The sequence below is a fragment of the Bufo gargarizans genome, chromosome 1 (genome assembly GCF_014858855.1).
Source record: "Bufo gargarizans isolate SCDJY-AF-19 chromosome 1, ASM1485885v1, whole genome shotgun sequence".
In the NCBI taxonomy this organism is placed as follows: domain Eukaryota; kingdom Metazoa; phylum Chordata; class Amphibia; order Anura; family Bufonidae; genus Bufo; species Bufo gargarizans.
The window spans coordinates 353,798,966-353,820,209 of record NC_058080.1 but is presented as its reverse complement, the minus strand read 5'-3'; the positions used below and the strand labels follow the sequence as shown (position 1 = coordinate 353,820,209).

The following is a 21,244-nucleotide window of genomic DNA, read 5'->3' as shown; positions in this document are numbered from 1 at the left end:
GAGCAGCGGCAGGATGTGAATGCCGGAAGCGCGAACAGACGCCCTGCACTTTATGCAGCAGCTCTGACATGTCGGGGTAGTTGTGAATGAACTTCTGCACCACCAAATTCAGCACATGCGCCAGGCAAGGGATGTGCATCAAACCGGCTAGTCCCAGAGCTGCAACGAGATTTCGCCCATTATCGCACACCACCAGGCCGGGCTTGAGGCTCACCGGCAGCAACCACTAGTCGGTCTGTTGTTATATACCCCGCCACAACTCCTGTGCGGTGTGGGGCCTGTCCCCCAAACATATGAGTTTCAGAATGGCCTGCTGACGTTTACCCCGGGCTGTGCTGAAGTTGGTGGTGAAGGTGTGTGGCTGACTGGATGAGCAGGTGGAAGAAGAGGAGGAGGAAGCTGAGTAGGAGGAGGTGGCAACAGGAGGCAAAGAATGTTGCCCTGCGATCCTTGGCGGCGGAAGGACGTGCGCCAAACAGCTCTCCGCCTGGGGCCCAGCCGCCACTACATTTACCCAGTGTGCAGTTAGGGAGATATAGCGTCCCTGGCCGTGCTTACTGGTCCACGTATCTGTGGTCAGGTGGACCTTGCCACAGATGGCGTTGCGCAGTGCAGACTTGATTTTATCGGATACTTGGTTGTGCAGGGAGGGCACGGCTCTCTTGGAGAAGTAGTGCCGGCTGGGAACAACATACTGTGGGACAGCAAGCGACATGAGCTGTTTGAAGCTGTCTGTGTCCACCAGCCTAAATGACAGCATTTCATAGGCCAGTAATTTAGAAATGCTGGCATTCAGGGCCAGGGATCGAGGGTGGCTAGGTGGGAATTTACGCTTTCTCTCAAATGTTTGTGAGATGGATTGCTGAACGCTGCCGTGTGACATGGTTGAGATGCTTGGTGACGGAGGTGGTGGTGTTGGTGATACATCCCCTGTTTGCTGGGCGGCTGGTGCCATCGTTCCTCCAGAGGCGTAGGAAGAGGCCGAGGCAGCAGCAGAAGAGGCCGAGGCGGCAGCAGCAGAAGAGGTAGCAGGGGGAGCCTGAGTGACTTCCTTGTTTTTAAGGTGTTTACTCCACTGCAGTTCATGCTTTGCATGCAGGTGCCTGGTCATGCAGGTTGTGCTAAGGTTCAGAACGTTAATGCCTCGCTTCAGGCTCTGATGGCACAGCGTGCAAACCACTCGGGTCTTGTCGTCAGCACATTGTTTGAAGAAGTGCCATGCCAGGGAACTCCTTGAAGCTGTCTTTGGGGTGCTCGGTCCCAGATGGCGGCGGTCAGTAGCAGGCGGAGTCTCTTGGCGGCGGGTGTTCTGCTTTTGCCCACTGCTCCCTCTTTTGCTACGCTGTTGGCTCGGTCTCACCACTGCCTCTTCCTCCGAACTGTGAAAGTCAGTGGCACGACCTTCATTCCATGTGGGGTCTAGGACCTCATCGTCCCCTGCATCGTCTTCCACCCAGTCTTGATCCCTGACCTCCTGTTCAGTCTGCACACTGCAGAAAGAAGCAGCAGTTGGCACCTGTGTTTCGTCATCATCAGAGACGTGCTGAGGTGGTATTCCCATGTCCTCATCATCAGGAAACATAAGTGGTTGTGCGTCAGTGCATTCTATGTCTTCCACCGCTGGGGAAGGGCTAGGTGGATGCCCTTGGGAAACCCTGCCAGCGGAGTCTTCAAACAGCATAAGAGACTGCTGCATAACTTGAGGCTCAGACAGTTTCCCTCGTATGCATGGGGGTGATGTGACAGACTGATGGGCTTGGTTTTCAGGCGCCATCTGTGCGCTTTCTGCAGAAGACTGGGTGGGAGATAATGTGAACGTGCTGGATCCACTGTCGGCCACCCAATTGACTAATGCCTGTACCTGCTCAGGCCTTACCACCCTTAGAACGGCATTGGGCCCCACCAAATATCGCTGTTGGTACACTAGGATGTGTGGCTGTGGCAGAACGGCCACGTCCTCTCCCAGCACCAGAGGGTCCACTAACACCACCACGACCATGTCCGCGTCCCTTACTAGATGTTTTCCTCATTGTTACCGTTCACCACAATAAGAAAAATATTATTTGGCCCAATGTATTGAATTCAAATTCAGGCCTTTTTTTTACAGACACCTAACACTATCTGGCTATCTATTTAGGTACCGTATTACACTAATAAAGGCACAGCAATAACAACAGATTTAGCTGAATATAAATTTGAGGCCTAGTATTTAGGCGCTGGGTGAAAGGTATACGTTTACAGACAGAATTAGACTTGGAAATGCACAGTAGCGTGTGTGTGAAGTTATTGAGAATGACCCTATGTGCACCTTGAATCTTATATACCCTTTTAGGGATAGATTTAAAGTAGGTCTGATACAGCAGAAACCACAAAATTAAGAAATTGCTAAATTGGGAATTGTATTTCAACCCAGAACAAAAACTGTGCTTTGACGGACACTAAATAACTTGACCAGCCACAGCAATAACCACAGATTTAGCTGACTATAAATTTGAGGCCTATTATTTAGGCGCTGGGTGACAGGTATACGTTTACAGACAGAATTAGACTGGGATATGGCCAAAAAATAACCACACTATTGATGGTTAAATGCACTTAGTGACAGGCTCAGCTTGCCCCTGATGTAGTATATGGCCAAAAAATAACCACACTATTGATGGTTAAATGCACTTGGTGTGACAGCTTCACCCTGATGTAGGATATAGCCAAAAAACATCCACACTATTGATGGTCAAATGCACTTGGTGACAGCTTCACCCTGATGTAGGATATAGCCAAAAAATAACCACACTATTGAGGGTTAAATGCACTTGGTGACAGCTTGCCCCTGATGTAGGATATAGCCAAAAAATAACCACACTATTGATGGTTAGATGCACTTGGTGACAGCTTCACCCTGATGTAGGATATAGCCAAAAAATAACCACACTATTGAGGGTTAAATGTACTTGGTGGCAGCTTGTGCTGGCGCACCACAAGACACAAAATGGCCGCCGATCACCCCAGAAAAAAAGTGAATGAAAAACTGGGCAGCCTAAAAACAGTGAGCAATTGAATAGCAGCAGTTCAATGATCCACAGCTGTAGATCGATCACTGAATTAAGTGTTTTTGAGGAGTTAATCACTGCCTAATCTCGCCCTAACAGTCGCAGCTGCAACCTCTCCCTACACTGTTCAGAGCAGAGTGACGTGCAGCGCTACGTGACTCAAGCTTAAATAGAGGCTGGGTCACATGCTGCACTGGCCAATCACAGCCATGCCAATAGTAGGCATGGCTGTGACGGCCTCTTGGGGCAAGTAGTATGACGCTTGTTGATTGGCTGCTTTGCAGCCTTTCAAAAAGCGCCAAGAAAGCGACGAACACCGAACCCGAACCGGGACTTTTACGAAAATGTTCGGGTTTGGGTCCGTGTCACGGACACCCCAAAATTCGGTACGAACCCGAACTATACAGTTCGGGTTCGCTCATCCCTAGTTATATTGTAAGAACCTTTTATGTTTTATCCTGTTATTTTTATAACTGTTTTGTGCATGTTTATGTATGTTTCTTATTGGGTACTGTACCCAGCACATCTTTAATGGTTTTGCCTTGTGCCTGAATGAGCCCAGTAACCTCCAAGTGTATCAGTGCGGTTTTGCGTTACTGTGTATTTGCTATAAGTGTGATCTGTGCTACTGTGATCCTGCTTGCAAGTGGGGCGATGTGGGGTTTTCTATTAGCCCCTAATTAATTGGTGTACTAATTTAAATGTCATAGATTGTGGCAACGTGTTGGGGTGTTTGAAAGGTCGGGTGTGATCTAGGTTCAATCTGAGGCCTGTATGAAGGGGCATGAGAGATTAAATGGTAACATAGATCAACCCTTAGCAGTTACACCTGGGTCACATGACAGGGCAGTTCCCGTACATGACACAATGTATTTAGGGCTGGGACGGGAAAAAAACAAAAACAAAACTACTATCAGCCTGATTAACAGACGGCACTTTGCCTATGCCAGTTTTTTTTTTCGGTTTGTTTTTTGTGATGTCATATGGAGGCCGGACAGCAGTGTTACCTCTAAGGGGCGCGGTCGCACGGTGGAGAAAGAGGGAGAGCGTCCCTCCGTCCTCACCGTGACACAGGCCGGCCACTGTCATCCTTAAAAAACTCAGTGGCCCGATGGGGAAGTCAAAGAGGGGGGGGACTACTAGAAGGGCAGGGGAGAGGGGAAACTCACTGCGTCCTCGCAGTGTTTAATGCCGATAAGGGAAATTACCTTTGATGATGTCATTGCCATGTGACCAATACCATCCCTTTAAAGAAGAACTTACGTAAAAAAATGTATTCTCTGAACTGTTAGGCCGATTGCACACAGCCCCTTTTCACGGCCGTGAGCGGTCCGTGGAACCGAGGCCTGGATTCCTGCTGAGAGCAACCAATGACGCAGTGCGCTCCTGCTCTCAGCAGGAATCCAGGCCGCGGTTCCACTGACCGCTCACGGCTGTGAAAAAATGGCCGTGTGCATTCGGCCTTAGGCTGAGTTCACACTTCAGTTATTTGATCAGTTATTTCCATGAGTTATTGTGAGCCAAAACAGTAGTGAAGCCTAGTCGAAGATAAGGTATAATGGAAAGATATTCCCCTGTTCTGTTTCTGACCTGCATCTAGTTTTGGCTCACAATAACTGATGGAAATAACTGATCAAACTGAATTGTGAACTCAGCCTTAGGGCTCATTCACACGACAGTATTTTGCGTTCAGTATACTGGCCGTTTTTTTAGTTCAGTATGCGGTACATATACTGAGCCACTCATTTCAATGGTTCAGCAAAAAAAACTGAAGTGTCTCCATGTGCATTCCATTTCAGTATTTTTTCGTATTACAGTACCGTGAAAAGATAGAACATGTCCTATTCTTGTCCGCAAACCACGGTGCTTGGCTCCATTCAAGTCAATGGGTCCGCAAAAAAAACAGAACACATACGGAAATGCATCCGTATGTCTTCCGTATCTGTTCCGTTTTTGCGGAACGATCTATTGAAAATGTTATGCCCAGCCCAATTTTTACTATGTAATTACTGTATACTGTATATGGCATACATAAAAACGGAAAGGAAACGAAAACACAATGGAAACAAAAAATGGAACAACGGATCGGTAAAAAACGGACTGCAAAACACTGAAAAAGCCATACGGTTGTGTGCATGAGCCCTTAGAAAGGTACATGATGTAAACTGTAGTGAAGGTAATTTTCTAACCAGTGACTGTATTTGAGTTATAAGTTCGTTTCTGATCCTCAGCTGTGACAAGCACTTTGCCTTTCCAAACAACCCAACACCCTAAGGCCTCATGCACACGACCATATGTATTTTGCGTCCGCAAAAATCGGAACCGCTAAAAATACGGATGACATCCAAGTGCATTCTGTATTTCGGGGAACGGAACAACTAACCCTAATAGAACAGTACTATCCTTGTCCGTAATGCGGACAATAATAGGACATGTTCTATTTTTTTGCAGAACGGAAATACGGACATACGGGAACGGAATGCACACGGAGTACCTTCAGTTTTTTTTGCGGACCCCCCCCAAAAAAACGGAATGGACATGGAAAGAATATATGTTCGTGTGCATGAGGCCCAAGTGTGGACAGGAAGTCAGTTTCTCTATGCATTTCCATGGGAACCTCAGTTTCATAAGAATGAATAGAGAATTAACTGACTTCTCGTCCTGTTTCAGTTGGAAATCAGATATTGGTCACATGACGCAGGTAAGGATAAGAAGGGAGGTTAGAACTCCCAAATACAGTCACTGATGAGAAGATTACTGTTTACATCTTGTACCTTTCTAACAGGTCACAGAATAAAAAGGTTTGTGGGAGTGCTACTTTAACTTATCAGCATCCAGGAAGATCTTCATGCAGGAGGTTCCCTGCAGTTTTAGGCCCCTTTCACACGAGGTCCATTAACTTTATTATTTTCCATTATAACATGGTTATAATGGAAAATAATAGCATTCTTTAATACAGAATGCTAAGAAAAATGTCCCTTGAGGGTTAAAAAATACTAAAAAAATTACTCGCCTCATCCGAATGCACACGGCCGTGTTCCGCGGCCGAGAGCGGTCCGTGGTATGCCGGGCTGGATTGCTGTTCAGAGCAGGAGCGCATGGCATCATTGTTTGCTATGACGCCGTGCGCTTCATGCTGCCGCTGCACTACAGTAATACACTCATAGGGTATTACTGTAGTGCAGCGGCAGCATGAAGCGCACGGCGTCATAGCAACCAATGACGCCGTGCACTCCTGCTCTGAACAGGAATCCAGCCCGGCATACCACGGACCGCTCTCGGCAGCGGTACACGGCCGTGTGCATTCGGCCTTAATGTGAGGCACATGGCTTTATTACATTAGTACCTCCATGTGCCTCATATTAATAGCAAGTGACCCCATCATGTCCTCAAATAATGGGTACATGGGGTTAATGATGGTGTCACCAACTATTAATTTGAGGCGTATGGAGGTTTAACATTAATAACACCATGTGTCTCCCATTAACTCTTTAATGCATAATGCCGTACATGTATGGCATTATGCTCAGGGGGTTGTATGGAGTGGGCTGCTGCGCTGAGCCCGCTCCATATGTGGCAGTTGCTCGCTGTATAATACAGCAGGCACCTGGCCACAATGACGAGGAATGGCGATGACACAGAATCCCATCATTTAACCCCTCAGATGCTACATTCAACAGCAATCACGGCATCTGGTAACCTCAAGGTACAGCTTGGCAGGGAATGTGTCAAAATCCTATTCAATTGAATAAATCTCTATTAGGCCTCATGCACACAGCCATTGCAATTTGCGGTCCCCAATGCACAAGCAACATCCATGTGGCTGTCGCAGATGGATCCAGACCCATTCAACTTGAAAGGGTTAGTAATCCGTCTGCGATGCAGAGGCACAGAGAGAAACCCCATGGAAGCAATTCCGGATTGCGGATCCATTCAAGTGAATGGGTCCACATTCATGATGCAGTGTGTACACGGCCAGTGCCCGTATATTGCGGATCCGTTGTTTGCGGGCCGCAATACGGGCACGGCCAGGCAAAGAATTATCAAAAGTGTAAATATCAGCCCTTTCCCATTTTACATATAAAAAATATTTTAACCCCTTGGCTACCGGAGTTTTTTTTTTCCGTTTTTTCGTTTTTTCGTTTTCATTTTTCTTCCCCATTTATTTCCAGTCACATAGCTGTATGAGGGCTTATTTTTTGTGGAACAAGTTGTACTTTCTAATGCAACCATTAATTATGGCATAAAATGTAGTGGGAAGCAGGAAAAAAATTCCAAATGGGGTGGAATTGGAAAAAAAACGCAATCCCTCCACCTTTACGGGTTTTGTTCCCACTGCGTTTTGTTTACGGAAAAACTGACCCATGTTATTCATTTGCTTGGTCAGTACGATTACAATGATACCCCATATGTGTAGTTTTTTTGTATGTCTAAGGCCTCATGCACACGACCGTTTTTTTTTAAGGTCCGCAAAAACGGGGTCCGTAGGTCCGTGATCCATGACCGTTTTTTCGTCCGTGGGTCTTCCTTGTTTTTTGGAGGATCCACGGACATGAAAAATAAAAAAAAATCTAAGTCAAGTTTGCCATTGAAATGATAGGAAAAAACGGACACGGATCACGGACACGGATGACAATCTTGTGTGCATCCGTGATTTTTCACGGACCCATTGACTTGAATGGGTCCGTGAACCGTTGGCCGTGAAAAAAATAGGACAGGTCTTATTTTTTTCATGGCCAGGAAACACGGATCAGGGATGCGGCTGTCAAACGGTGCATTTTCCGATTTTTCCACGGACCCATTGAAAGTCAAAGGGTCCGTGAAAAAAAAACGGAAAACGGCACAACGGCGACGGATGCACACAACGGTCGTGTGCATGAGGCCTAAATAGTGTGAAAATAAATGTAAACTTTGAGAATATTTTTTTTACATCACCATATTCTGAGGCCCATAACTTTTTTATACTTGCGTCTACTGAGCTGTTTAGGGGCTCAATTTTTGTGGAACAATCTGTACTTTTAATTGATACCATTTTGGAGTGTGTGTGACCTTTTGATCACATTTTATTACATTTTTTTCTGTAAGAGAAGCAATAAAAAAAGGGCAAATTGGCCATTTCTATCCCTTTTTCAGTTAGGCCATTCTCTGTATTGGATTTTTTTTTTCTATTTTAATAGTATGGGTGTTTTCAGTTGCGCTGATACCCATGATGTTTATATATATATATTGTTATTTAGGTATTTATTTTTTAATTATACGGAAAGGGGGATGATTTAAACTTTTATATATTTTTTATATTTTTTTATTTTTTGTGATCACTTTGTGCCTCATATATGAGTTTATTTATTATATTTTTAAATTTTTTATTTTGGTTTATCAGGGATTTTATATTTGCCATTTACAGTCAACTTTGCTCATTTCTTATTCTGGCCATCTGGTGGCCAAAATAAGAATTGCAGCATGAACACTTTCAGCTTTATCAGCATGGCTGAGAGTGTTCATCCCAACTACTGATGCGCGAATTGGCCACACGGGGCATCGGTAGGAAGCGCTGCCGGGTTTTTGTGAATTTAGGCAGCGTGATCTCACTTGATCACGGCATCTAAAGCATTTAATTATGGTGATCCTCATTGTTGCCGGTCACGGTAATTAGCCGCAGGTCTCTGCTGTGTGAAGTGGGCGCAAGTGGGCTCCATGTTCGCACACCGCTCCAGCACCATACATGTACGGCGCTGGTAGCGAACGGGTTAAATAATAAACAAACATATCAGGTATTGCCGCATCCTCAAATGTGTGAACTATTAATATATTTTAACAAATGGACCTGCGCACTAAATGCTGTAACAGAAAAAACAATGAAAACACGAAATTCATCATAGTCACCTTGTCCCCCCCCAAAAAGTTGAACAATAGTGATCAGAAAGTAATGTCATGTACCCCAAAAATGGTACCGAAAAAAAACCCTTGTACAACTCTGTTGAATGAAAATAAAAAAAGTTATGGCTATCAGAAAATTGTGATGCAAAAAAAAAATCCCAAATAGAGGAAAAACTCATCTTATTTTTTTTTAATCAGCAAAGAACTCAAAATATGATCAAACCATTGGTGTTGTTCAACACCCCGTGGTAAGCCACTCCTAAAGCCACACCTAAATAATTCTTCAATAATCTAAATGATGTTACATGTTCAATTAATCCCAATTTTAATTTTTGTCATATTTGCCCAGCCCTACTTGAAACTTTTTTCTGATAGAATAACTTTTTGTCATCTCTATGAAATGTAATATACTGGAGTCACAACAGCAATAGGAGCCATGTTGGAGGTTCCTACTGTCTATAGACTTTGTATGAGCCTGTACACATGTTTGGCTCTCCAGTCTAGAAGTAGCCAAAATAAAGCCAATCAGAGCCAAAGAAACTAAGTGACCAGCTGTGTACTTCTGATCTTTTAGTTCAACATTAAGACAGTATCTCAATACCCAGATCTCCACCAATCATAAGGCCGCTTTCACACAGTCAGTGGTTGATCAGAGATTTCTATAGGTTAATCTACGTCAAAACCAGATGTAGGCCAAGGAATAGCGGCACAACCTTTTATTATACCTTAAATCAGTAGTCCGTGCTCCTTACCATGATGCCCGGCATGCACTGTGAGCTGCTGTCTCCATTGCTCCAGTCTCTCACTCATTGGTGGCCTCTTAAAGGGCCAGTGCATGCATCTGCAAATCGAAAAAAAAAAAAGTCCTGGCGACCGCACTTTGTTTCTGTCCTGCATAACGGAAACCAGTTCAGCCAAAAAGCACATAATCAGTAAAAGTGAATGTTCAGACTGTACCTGTGGTTTTGGTGAATTTTGGTGCATTTTCTGTGCCTAGAGCTTCTGGTGCTTGCACCAGAATTCCTGACCCCAGTGAATCAGCTGCTAGCTATACTGGGACTATCCCAAGAGGTAGCAGCTTGGTTGCTCCCCTGCAGCAAAAAACAGATCCCTGTACAGGAGTTAAAGGGTGAATATCAGAGGAGCGCCAGAAAAATGCCCTTGGAGCTTAGCCCAGAGCCAAACCAGTTAGTTGGCACAGTGGGTCCACACTCACTGATTTGTGACAATTTCATTGTAGGTTGCATTCCTGGTTTTGGCTCACAATCACTGATGGAAAACACTGACCAAACACTAATCAAACACCGAGTGTGTGAAAGTGGCCATAAAAGTCTGAGATGTCATATTATTCAGTTTTCTATTCTGAAATACAAAGGTCTAAAATCTTTATTATTTTTTGAAGTAATTGTAAATATGGGTCCACGTAAAAATACTTATACTACAATGAAACAATTGAGCTGACCATCCTAATTTGTATTTTATGGGGGTGGTCATCTCATTGAAAACAGTATACAGAATGTTGAATAGAGTCAACATACATGTACAGCTCACAACGACACACAATGACACAAATAATGATAAAGCCCAAAATCACACATTTTATGCTTGGCATCATGTCAGCAAATCACACATAACCAAGCCCAGTCTAGGACTAATTAAACAGCCGTGGTACTGTTCACAAGTCATCCCAGTCCACACACATAACCATATGTGATCCCTATCTTTCTCAGTACCCATAGTGACTATTCCCCTTCCCATTTAAAAATTCCCCATAATTCATGGTCCTTGGCATAGCACCCCTCTAATTCTTGGTTCCCAGCATGGCACCCTCTCATTCCTGGTCCTCAGCACAGCTGTGATTTCCATTTCTCCCACTCACTACTACCTTTCTGACCTGAGTAACAGTCTGCAGGCTCCTTTATACAGCAATTGTGCAGGCTGTTTATTGCACCCCCCTTCTCTGACAGCCTCTGCTCTCCCACTATGAAGTGGCGCAATGCTGGCAGGCGCAGCTACTGTCGCCTGATGTCCTTGCAAGTCGTATGCTTCTGCTCACTTCAGTACAGTAAAATAGGGCACAGCACTGATACATGGCTGGACAATGCACAATACAAGTAAATCAAATGTGTGGTCTATCCAAAGGATTTGGTCGAAGAGTGGTCTTCGGTTAGTATGAGAGTCGTCTGTTTATAGGGGGACAGCTTTAAAAGAGCTGAAAATGAATCACAGCAAAAATATCAGTCTGGTGGCGGTTGTAGTATCAAATGAATTGTCTTTTGGGGAGGTTTCAATGTATTAGATTACTTATTGCTTTGATCGATTAAGGCTACTTTCACACTAGTGGCACGGACCTCCGGCAGGCTGTTCCGTCGGGTGCACAGCCTGCCGGATCCGTCCTGCCGCTAGTGACCGTGTGCCTCCGGACTGCCACTCTGTTCCCATTGACTATAATGGGGTCGGGGGCGGAGTTCCGGCGAGGGACGGCAGCTCACAGCTGTCGTAGTGTAGACCTAGCCTTATTCCGGCAGCCTCTCGCCGTGCGCTGCCGTGCCTCGAAGGAACTCCTCCCCCGCCCCTATTATAGTCAATGGGGATAGAGCGGCAGTCCAGAGGTGCACGGTCACTAGCGGCAGGACAGATCCGGCAGGCTGCCAGAGGTCCGTTCTGCAAGTGTGAAAGTAGCCTAAGTAAAACCCCAATTTTGCAGATTCCACATATTTACAATGAAAACATATCTTAATATTTGTATTTTCATAGCCTTAGCAGATCTTTTCTAGTAATATTTTTTTTTCTGTACCTGGTTTTTGACAGCAGAGCTGGCATTTATTATACAAGGATTGAGTATCACAATCACATTGCTCTAAGCCATATTTTGCGCAAATTGATTGGCGACACATCTGAAAAAAAAAAAAGATAAATTAATGTTTTGACTCTCCTATGTCCATACTCACAAGCATCAAGTAAACTGAGACCTAATCAGAATAGGTCCCTGAACTGCATAGGCAGTAGTCAGAGTGGCCACCTGAGATTATCTTTCCATGGATAACAAGGTACATGTAAAAACATAACCAGGGCAGGTTTTAATTCTTTAGAAGTATACACTTGAAGTTTCTACTCAATGACTTCAGTCAGAATTCTCATCAAAGGTACAGATATAGTTAGAGATGAGCAAAGTATTCAAAAATTCGATTTGGCTGCTTCACCAAATTTATACAAAAAAATTAGCTTCAAAGCGCATTTCTTTGTAAGTAGGTGGTGCAGCTACAGGAGCTGGCGATTGTGCCGCTCCCCATTATTCTACCCCTCAGATGCCGCATTCATAGCTGATCGTGGCACCTGACAGTTATAACACAATGTAAAATTATAAATAAATAAATAAATCACACCTCATCCATTTACTCACGAAGGGCTCGTCGCTGCCATCTTGATTGAAGATGTGATGCGAAATCTTGCGCGCCCCATGATGACGTTATCACATCGGCCAGCGTGGTGACGTCATGCGTCACTGCACATGGGATTTTGTGAAAGATCTTCAGTCAAGATGGTGGCGGCCGGCCAGATGTATGAGGTATGTATGTTTTTTTTTTATTTTTACACCATTTCAGGGAAAATCGATTCACTACCACGAAGCATGAGGAAATTCAACTTTGCGGCAAATAGAATTTTTTTTATTTGCCATTACTACTTCTTTGGACAGAGCATAGTTTGGCTACTCTAATTGTGAAGAATTCTTTCCTAAATTGATGTCTAAATACGGTAACCTTTTCTCCACTCATTGCAGGGACATACCTTAAGCAGATTTTTATGTTTAATAGTATTTTATTAAAGCTGAAGTAGCACTTAGGACAGTACAATAATTAATTTGAAGAAGGTACATCATATGTCTGCTGTACAAAGGTCTTGCAATACAAAAGGTTATGTTCGGTACAATACTTTCTAAGTTACATCAGTTTTAAATATAATATTGGTTGTGAAACATAAAGGTCCTAGAAGGTCAATGAAGGGGAAGCTCCTATACTGTTCCAACGGTTTCCATATCTTGTAAAACCTCTGGGTCGTTCCCGTCTCCCAAGCAGCAATTTGTTCCATGCAATAGATGCTGTTGAATTTCTGGATCCAACAGGCCATTGATGATGGGTCATGTTTTTCTAATATGTGGCTATTAAGATTCTAGCTGATGTCAGTAGAAGTGTTGTCAGGTTTTTTGTATGTGTTGTACCCACCCTGTGGCTCATTAGGTTCAAAAGACACAGTTGAGGAGAGTGTGGAACGTTTACTCCACATTAGAGATGGCCTTGCGGTTCGTCCGGCGGTCGTTTCCCGGCAAACTCTGCGTGTTCGCGATTCGCCGAACATGCGAACATATGGAGAAATCTGTGCCCGCCATATTCTTTTACATTGTGAAGAACGTTGACACATGACACATCCATCAGATGGTACAGGAGAGACAATTGAGGCATTTCAGCACATGGACATACCCCCTACCTTATAAGGCCACTTTTACACTTGCGTTCGGAGCGGATCCGTCTGGTGTCTGCACAGACGGATCCGCTCCTATAATGCAAATGATGGTATCTGTTCAGAACGGATCCGTCTGCATAACTGTTTTTTTCAGATCTGATTTTTCACTTCGTGAAAACTCAGATCCGACAGTATATTCTAACACAGAGGCGTTCCCATGGTGATGGGGACTCTTCAAGTTAGAATATACTGAGAACTGTGTACATGACTGCCCCCTGATGCCTGGCAGCACCCGATCTCTTACAGGGGGCTGTGATCCGCACAATTAACCCCTCAGGTGCCCCAGATGTGTGAATGCATATTCTAATGGATTGCCTTCCTTGTACAATGTTATAAAATACTTTCTATGTTAGAAAGTATATTATAGTGCATTTGTATTGTGTGGCAGTTGTGTGCGGTTCTGCTGCGATACCGCAGCTATATAGAGGGACAAGGGTTATTGGAACAAATAATTTCTACTGGTGTGATATACCAGTCATCCCCCCAAACAACGGATTGAAGTGTTATATATCAATATACTTTCTTTATAGTGCATTTGGGTACTGCATAGTGCATTTGCGCATGCGCGTATGCAAAAATTATATTGCCGATATTTTGCATTGGAAAAAAAAAATGAATGGAGATCGCAAATTCGAATAATACATCTGGTATGTCACTGTCCATGTTGTGGGACTATTTGTGCACTTCTAGTAATTATTTCTTAGCTGCAAATATGAGCTGAAGGTTTTTCAGGTTCACCTGTTATTAAAATGTATGGGACCCGCTGCGAACTTGTGGTTCGCGAACATTTGATCACGTTCGCGAACCGTTCCGGCAGATGTTCGTCCATCACTAGTCCACATATCCTTGAGATTGTTTTACATATCTCTCTTCAAAAGTCATTTCTAGAAGGACATTCCCACCAGATGTGTATGAATGTTCCTAATTAGGAGTTACATCTCTAGCAGAGAGGATCAGGGTTTAGAAAAAGAACCCGTAGTACCATCTTGTCATGACTTTATAAAAATTGTCTGTCTTGTAGCCTTGTAGTCACATTTTGAGATCACTGGGGTAGAGCTAAGTAGGCTATTTTTTTCTTCTTCTGTGAATGTGGTATGGAGATCAGTTTCCCAGTTTTTAAGAAAGGTCAGGGTTTTAGGTCTAATACTTGTTACTAAACTTGCGTAAATAGTGGATATCTTTTTTCTAGGTTTTCTATAGGTGAGAGCAATTGTTTTCAAAAGTAGTGTGCTTGTGTGTGTGTGGGGGGGGGGGGGGACTGATTAGTAATATCTATCTTTTTAGCATAATGTAAGATGTGTAGTAATTGTAGGGTAGTGAGGGGCTTCAGTTACGGGTGTGATTCCTGTCTTTCAGGGAGAGAGAATTTTCCATCCAGAAGACCTGCCAAAGGCAGTGTAATAGATTTACATGAGGCAATCGAAACAGTGAAGAGGAATTCAAAAGCACATCTTGTATCCTCAATAATGGGGACAAAGAGTTGGTCAATATTGGTCAATAAAGTGGATCGCAGGTGGGTGTGCCACAGCTTCAAAGTATTTCTGGTGAAGGGGTTGGATATTTGTTTAAAGGCGTAGCGCTACCCAAGCCCAAGAAACAGCAAGGAGCACAATGGTACATTCACCATAGATGCCTCTGCTTGAATGTCCAATATGTCTCTCTGCAGTCTAGACACATCTGACCCTGAATGGATCTATATTCTACACCACCTTGCCTGTTTGTTTTTACTAGCTTATGCAAATTTTTAAACAAGCCACCTTGCCCACGATCAAATTCCCTGCAACCCCACCTCCTGCATCTAGTCAAGATTGTCAATGATCGCTATACAATTTCCCAATCTTTAGGTCATGTGAAAAAATAAATTAAAAAAACACTGGCAATGGACAGGAGAAGGAATCGAGAGTTTACGTTTCTTTTTTTTTATAAATTTTTATTTCCAAAAAAGAATAGAAATCTACAATATTCCAATTCAATATCAAAAACAGTACATTACAGCATATTCTCATCTTATATTACATCTCCCTCTTGTTTTATACCCTCCCACCCATCCCTCCAACCCCCTTTTTTCTGCGGAGCTACCGTCATCGCACCTAATGTAGTCAATTCCAATTACCCCATATCCGCAGCCAGGCTGCTTTTTTTCCCACTGTTTGGGCAAGACTGTATTCATACAGCTTTACCCTGTTCATACACTATCAAATTCCCTGCAACCCCAACTCCTGCAACTAGTCAAGATAGTCAATGATCGCTATACAATTTCCCAACTTTTGGTCATGTGAAAAAAATTATAAAAAAAACACCGGCAATGGACAGGAGAAGGAATCGAGAGTTTACTTTTCAATATGCCATTCAGGCCCATATGCCTCGTCAGTGCCCCACATAGTAGATATTCCCTCTTAGTGCCCCCTTCACAGTTGAATGCTCCCTTAGTACCCCTTCATACTAATGATGCCCCCATAGTCCCCCCTTCACAGTAGAATGCCCCCTAGTGTCTTCACACAATAGAATGCTCTCTAACCCTAAGTTCAAACCTGAGCGTTTTACAGCGCGTTCAAACGCGCTGTAAAACACTCGACACGTGAAAACCAATGCTTCCCTATGGCCCTGGTTCACACTTGAGCGTTTTACAGCGCGTTTGAACGCGCTGTAAAACGCCCGACGCATAAACAAGTTCTTGAGCTTTTTTTTGGGCGTTTGTCGCGCGTTTTGGCCCATAGACTCATTGGACAACACTGCAGTCAATCACTCAAACGCGCGTTTACTATTGCAAAAAATGCGCATAAAAACGTGCGACAAATACGCGCGTAAAACAAGCGTCTCAGAAACGCTCAGGTGTGAACCCAGGGTTAGTGACCCCTTTACAGCAGTGATACCACATTAGAGCCCAAAAACAGCAGAATTCCCCCTTAGAGCCCCCACATATTACTTATGCCCTTAGTGTCTCCCTTACAGTAGTGCAGGCTCCTTAGTGGCCCCTTATAGTAGTGCTGTCCCCTTAATGCCCCTGTAGTGTAAATAAAATAAAATAAATACAAGTAATACTGACCTAGCCTTGTTTTCCTGATAAACAAATCGCATCATGTTCTCCCCAGCAGCAGGGTGATGCAGTAACATCATTGCGCCTGCTGAGCTGACTAGCAGTGTTCTCTGCCACTCAGGCCTGGAGGCTCGATGATAACACTGCATCACTCCTGCTGCTGGGGAACCAGGCCCAGACCATCATGAATGACAGACACAGCAGCCAGACTCAGGCCTGAGAACAGCTGATGTGTCTGTCACCCATTATGGCCTGCCCCTCACCTGTCAGTACATACACAGTAATCATTACTAGTTGTGTGTACTGACAGGCGAGGCTTGGGCCTATGGGTCCAGGCACGCCTGCTACTGTTAGCCCTGTAGAGCTCTTGGAATAAATAAATTATGTGTCACTTCTTTGTATCTGAAGTCCAAAACTGAATGCAACTAGGATCTGTTAAAAAAAACGGCAGTGCTGCCCTACAGCACACCATCTATTCACTTTGTATTAGCGTACAGACATTCAGCACACTACGCTACTATTGTAGTGTGCAGTATATTTGTATAGCAGCTACTACATATGTATTTCTGAAATGTGGTTCTCCAATGGATTTATGAAAGGGTGATATTACATTATCTTGTTAGTATCCTACAGTTTCATCATCATAATAACACTTTGCTGCCTATCCTATTGTGATATCCAACTGCTTATTTGAGCAATTTGAGCATGTATCATTAAAAATAAAGGCTAGTTGTGACTTACCCCATTCAGACAGATCCTTGTTCCTGCATTGCACAAGGTGTAGTTGCTTTTTGGAGTGGAAGTTGGACATATGGAACTTTCCCCCAAGCAGAAACTTTTAAATGTACATTCAGCTTCCTCTCGACAAAGTCCTCCTTTCGGCTTATATAAGCAAGAGTTATTACAGCACTGTCCTTGACTGGGACTAAAATGGTTAAAAAAAAAAAAAAGTGGCATGATATAAAAATCCACTGATCATGTAATAGGTGATTACCTTAAAGAGGACCTTTCACTAATATACAAACTAAAAACTAACTATACCTGTGGGCAGAGCGGCGCCCAGGGGTCCCCCTGCACTTACTAGTATGCCTGGGCGCCGCTCCGTTCGCCCGGTATATGCTCCGGTGTCTCAGCTCCGTCTGTTGTATTGGACTGATTTTTTTGTAGGAGGCGTGTCCCTTGCTGCAGTTCTGGCCAATCGCAGTGCACAGCTCATAGCCAGGCTATGAGAATAGCAATGAAGAAAGATACAGGAACTACTTCTAATTTTGTACAGATAACATTTTTATTGGATCCAATTTAACAAAATGTTTAAGTGTCTAGATATTGCAGTTACCTACTTACTATGGTTCCCCTTGGTTTTATGAATCCCTCTCTGAACATCCACCTAATATATCCAATCACAGTGCAACTGAGATGAAGCCGACTATAGAGCAATGATTCTTATTTGTTGGCCTGTGCAATAAAAGGATTGTGTACTGAAAGATCAGCAGCTCTGACAAGTGAGATGGACATTCTTGGTGGAAATAAAAAGAACAGCCTGGGGTACCATAACAAGTCTGTAAGATCATGACGCTAGTATTGGTTATTGTCACGGTCTTTGGTGTGCACTGTGACACTTATGCCACGCTTGCTGTTGCCTGTGCGGGGGCAGTGTCGCAGCCTTTGTGGTGTGTGCCATGACATGGTTGCCTTGCATGTTGTTGCCTGCGGCAACGTGTAGCTTATTATACTGGTGTGTGCACTTCCCCTTTTAGTTGTAGCCTCCCTCTGTCTGGTGCTGTAAGGGTTAACTCCCTGACTGGGTGTGGTCACTTGGCTTATCTCCTGTGGTTTCCTGGCTGGAGTCAGTGGTGCTTCAGCTGTTGTTGGTGCTGGAGCTCTGCTCCAGTCCAGGATGGTCCAGCGTCCAGTGAGGGCCACCCTTGTGGTCATCAATGTTATCCCAGTGTCTCCTTCCCTTCCTGTCCCTATTTTTATGGGGTGGGTTAAGTTCAGGGTGTTTTTATGTCTAGTTTGGTGTTACATGTCTGGTGGTGTTTGGTGTCATGTTTGCTAGACATTCCCCTGTCTTACGTTTATTGCAGCTATGGTGTCCTGGGTTCCTGTGTGGTTTTGTGGTGTGTGCTGCTTCCTTTAATGTTGGTGTGGACACCAGCACTTGTGCACGGGTTCCAGTCAGTGTGTCTGTGGCAGGTAAGTGTGTTATGGGTTTCGCTTACCTGCCATCTCCATATGCTGTACGTGTTCCCCTCTCCTTGCAGCCTGGCCTCAGATAGAGACTCCAACTAAAAGGGGAATTGCACACACAAGCATACCAAACACATAACCACCGGCAACAGCGTGCGTGGCAACCATGTCACGGCAATCACCCAGAAGGCCAAGACACTGCCACCGCATGTGGCAACAGTATCACAGCATACAGCATAGGCCGTGACAGTTATTCAGTTTGTGATTTACTTGCCGCTAACTATTCCCCAAATAAAAGGCAAAATACCACTAAACACTCAAATTAGGATGCAAGTAAAATATGTTTTACTGTTTACAATATCCTCCAAATAAATTGGCAAAAAAGGATGCCTAGGGTATATGTGACAAATGCGTCTCTGAAGTTTCGATCAATTCGGTCAGTTCGACGAATTTTCCAAAAACATTTGATTTGATCTGAATTTTTGTGGAGAAGGTGTCAGCAGTAAGTTTGTGTTGACGTCACTGATTATTTTGCCCTTTCTCTGATCCGTCAGAACAATAACCCTCCAAAAAAAGATCCTATCTTCACTCGTTCAGCATTTGGTCAGTAATTTATCAGTATTGCTAAAGCCCCCCCCCCCCCCCCAAAAAAAAAACAGCAGTGGATCCAAAACAGAGATGACAAAGTAAATGGAATATTTGCATGTCTTCTGTGTTTTGTACCCACTCCTGCTTTTAGCTACCAAGTCATAAGCCAATTCTGATGAAAAATAGGGACCATGTCATACAGGCCTTACAGCTGCTACATAGACACGATACGTTTTGTGTCTTATTTTTTCTTCCTTCTGACAGATCAGAAGACGGGTCAAATAAATTATGTCAACCAGGCCAAAAAGGCAATATAGTGACCCAGTCATGGAGTGGGGAGGGTGGGAACAGCATGAGAAGTCCACAGAGTAGCACAGCGACAGAGTGGTGTGGTAGCAGCAGCATGAGGAGTCAACAGAGTGGCCCAGTAACATAGTGGTGAGGTGGTAGCAGCATGAGGAGACCACAGAGTGTTGAGATGGCAGCAGCATTAGGATGCCACAGAGTGGTGAGGTTGCAGCAGCATGAGGAGACCACAAAGTGGCCCAGTAACATAGTGGTGAGGTAGCAGCAGCATGAGGAGAGCACAGAGTAGTGAGGTTGCAGCAGCATGAGGAAACCACAGAGTGGCCCAGTAACATAGTGGTGAGGGGGTAGCAGCATGAGGAGACCACAGAATGGCCCAGTGACATAGTGGTGAGGTGGCAGCAGCATGAGGAGACCACAGAGTTGCCCAGTGTTAGAGTGAGATGTTATATTGAGATGGATGTAGCTCATTGAATATATATACAGTTGCAAGAAAAAGTATGTGAACCCTTTGGAATGATATGGATTTCTGCACAAATTGGTCATAAAATGTGATCTGATCTTCATCTAAGTCACAACAATAGACAATCAGAGTCTGCCTAAACTAATAACACACAAAGAATTAAATGTTACCATGTTTTTATTGAACACACCATGTAAACATTCACAGTGCAGGTGGAAAAAGTATGTGAACCCTTGGATTTAATAACTGGTTGAACCTCCTTTGGCAGCAATAACTTCAACCAAACGTTTTGCTGTAGTTGTAGATCAGACGTGCACAACGGTCAGGAGTAATTCTTGACCATTCCTCTTTACAGAACTGTTTCAGTTCAGCAATATTCTTGGGATGTCTGGTGTGAATCGCTTTCTTGAGGTCATGCCACAGCTTCTCAAATCGGGTTGAGGTCAGGACTGTGACTGGGCCACTCCAGAAGGCGTATTTTCTTCTGTTTAAGCCATTCTGTTGTTGATTTACTTCTATGCTTTGGGTCGTTGTCCTGTTGCAACACCCATCTTCTGTTTAGCTTCAGCTGGTGGACAGATGGCCTTAAGTTCTCCTGAAAAATGTCTTAATAGACTTGGGAATTCATTTTTCCTTCGATGATCGCAATCCGTCCAGGCCCTGATGCAGCAAAGCAGCCCCAAACCATGATGCCCCCACCACCATACTTCACAGTTGGGATGAGGATTTGATGTTGGTGTGCTGTGCCTCTTTTTCTCCACACATAGTGTTGTGTGTTTCTTCCAAACAACTCAACTTTGGTTTCATCTGTCCACAGAATATTTTGCCAGTACTGCTGGAAGTACCAGGTGCTCTTGTGCAAACTGTAAATGTGCAGCAATATTCTTTTTGGATAGCAGTGGCTTCCTCTGTGGTATCCTCCCATGAAATCCATTCTTGTTTAGTGTTTTACGTATCGTAGATTCGATAACAGGGATGTTAGCATATGACAGAGACTTTTGTAAGTCTTTAGCTGACACTCTAGGATTCTTCTTCACCTCATTGAGCAGTCTGCGCTGTGCTCTTGCAGTCATCTTTACAGGACGGCCACTCCTAGGGAGAGTAGCAGCAGTGCTGAACTTTCTCCATTTATAGACAATTTGTCTTACCGTGGACTGAAGAACAGCAAGGCTTTTGGAAATACTTTTATAACCCTTTCCAGCTTTATGCAAGTCA

General features: G+C 44.1%; 1 protein-coding gene across 2 annotated transcripts in view; it reads right to left on the bottom strand.

Annotated features, from left to right (window-relative positions):
- LOC122919690 (disintegrin and metalloproteinase domain-containing protein 10-like) overlaps positions 1 to 21,244 on the bottom strand; it is a 293,071-nt gene that overhangs the window by 40,599 nt on the left and 231,228 nt on the right. For both annotated transcript variants that reach the window (XM_044268875.1, XM_044268879.1), the window contains 2 exons: positions 17,224 to 17,407; positions 11,722 to 11,821 (listed from right to left, as the gene is read on the bottom strand). In XM_044268875.1, the coding sequence (XP_044124810.1) occupies positions 11,722 to 11,821; positions 17,224 to 17,407 (284 nt within the window). The remainder of the gene's footprint in view (positions 1 to 11,721; positions 11,822 to 17,223; positions 17,408 to 21,244) is intronic.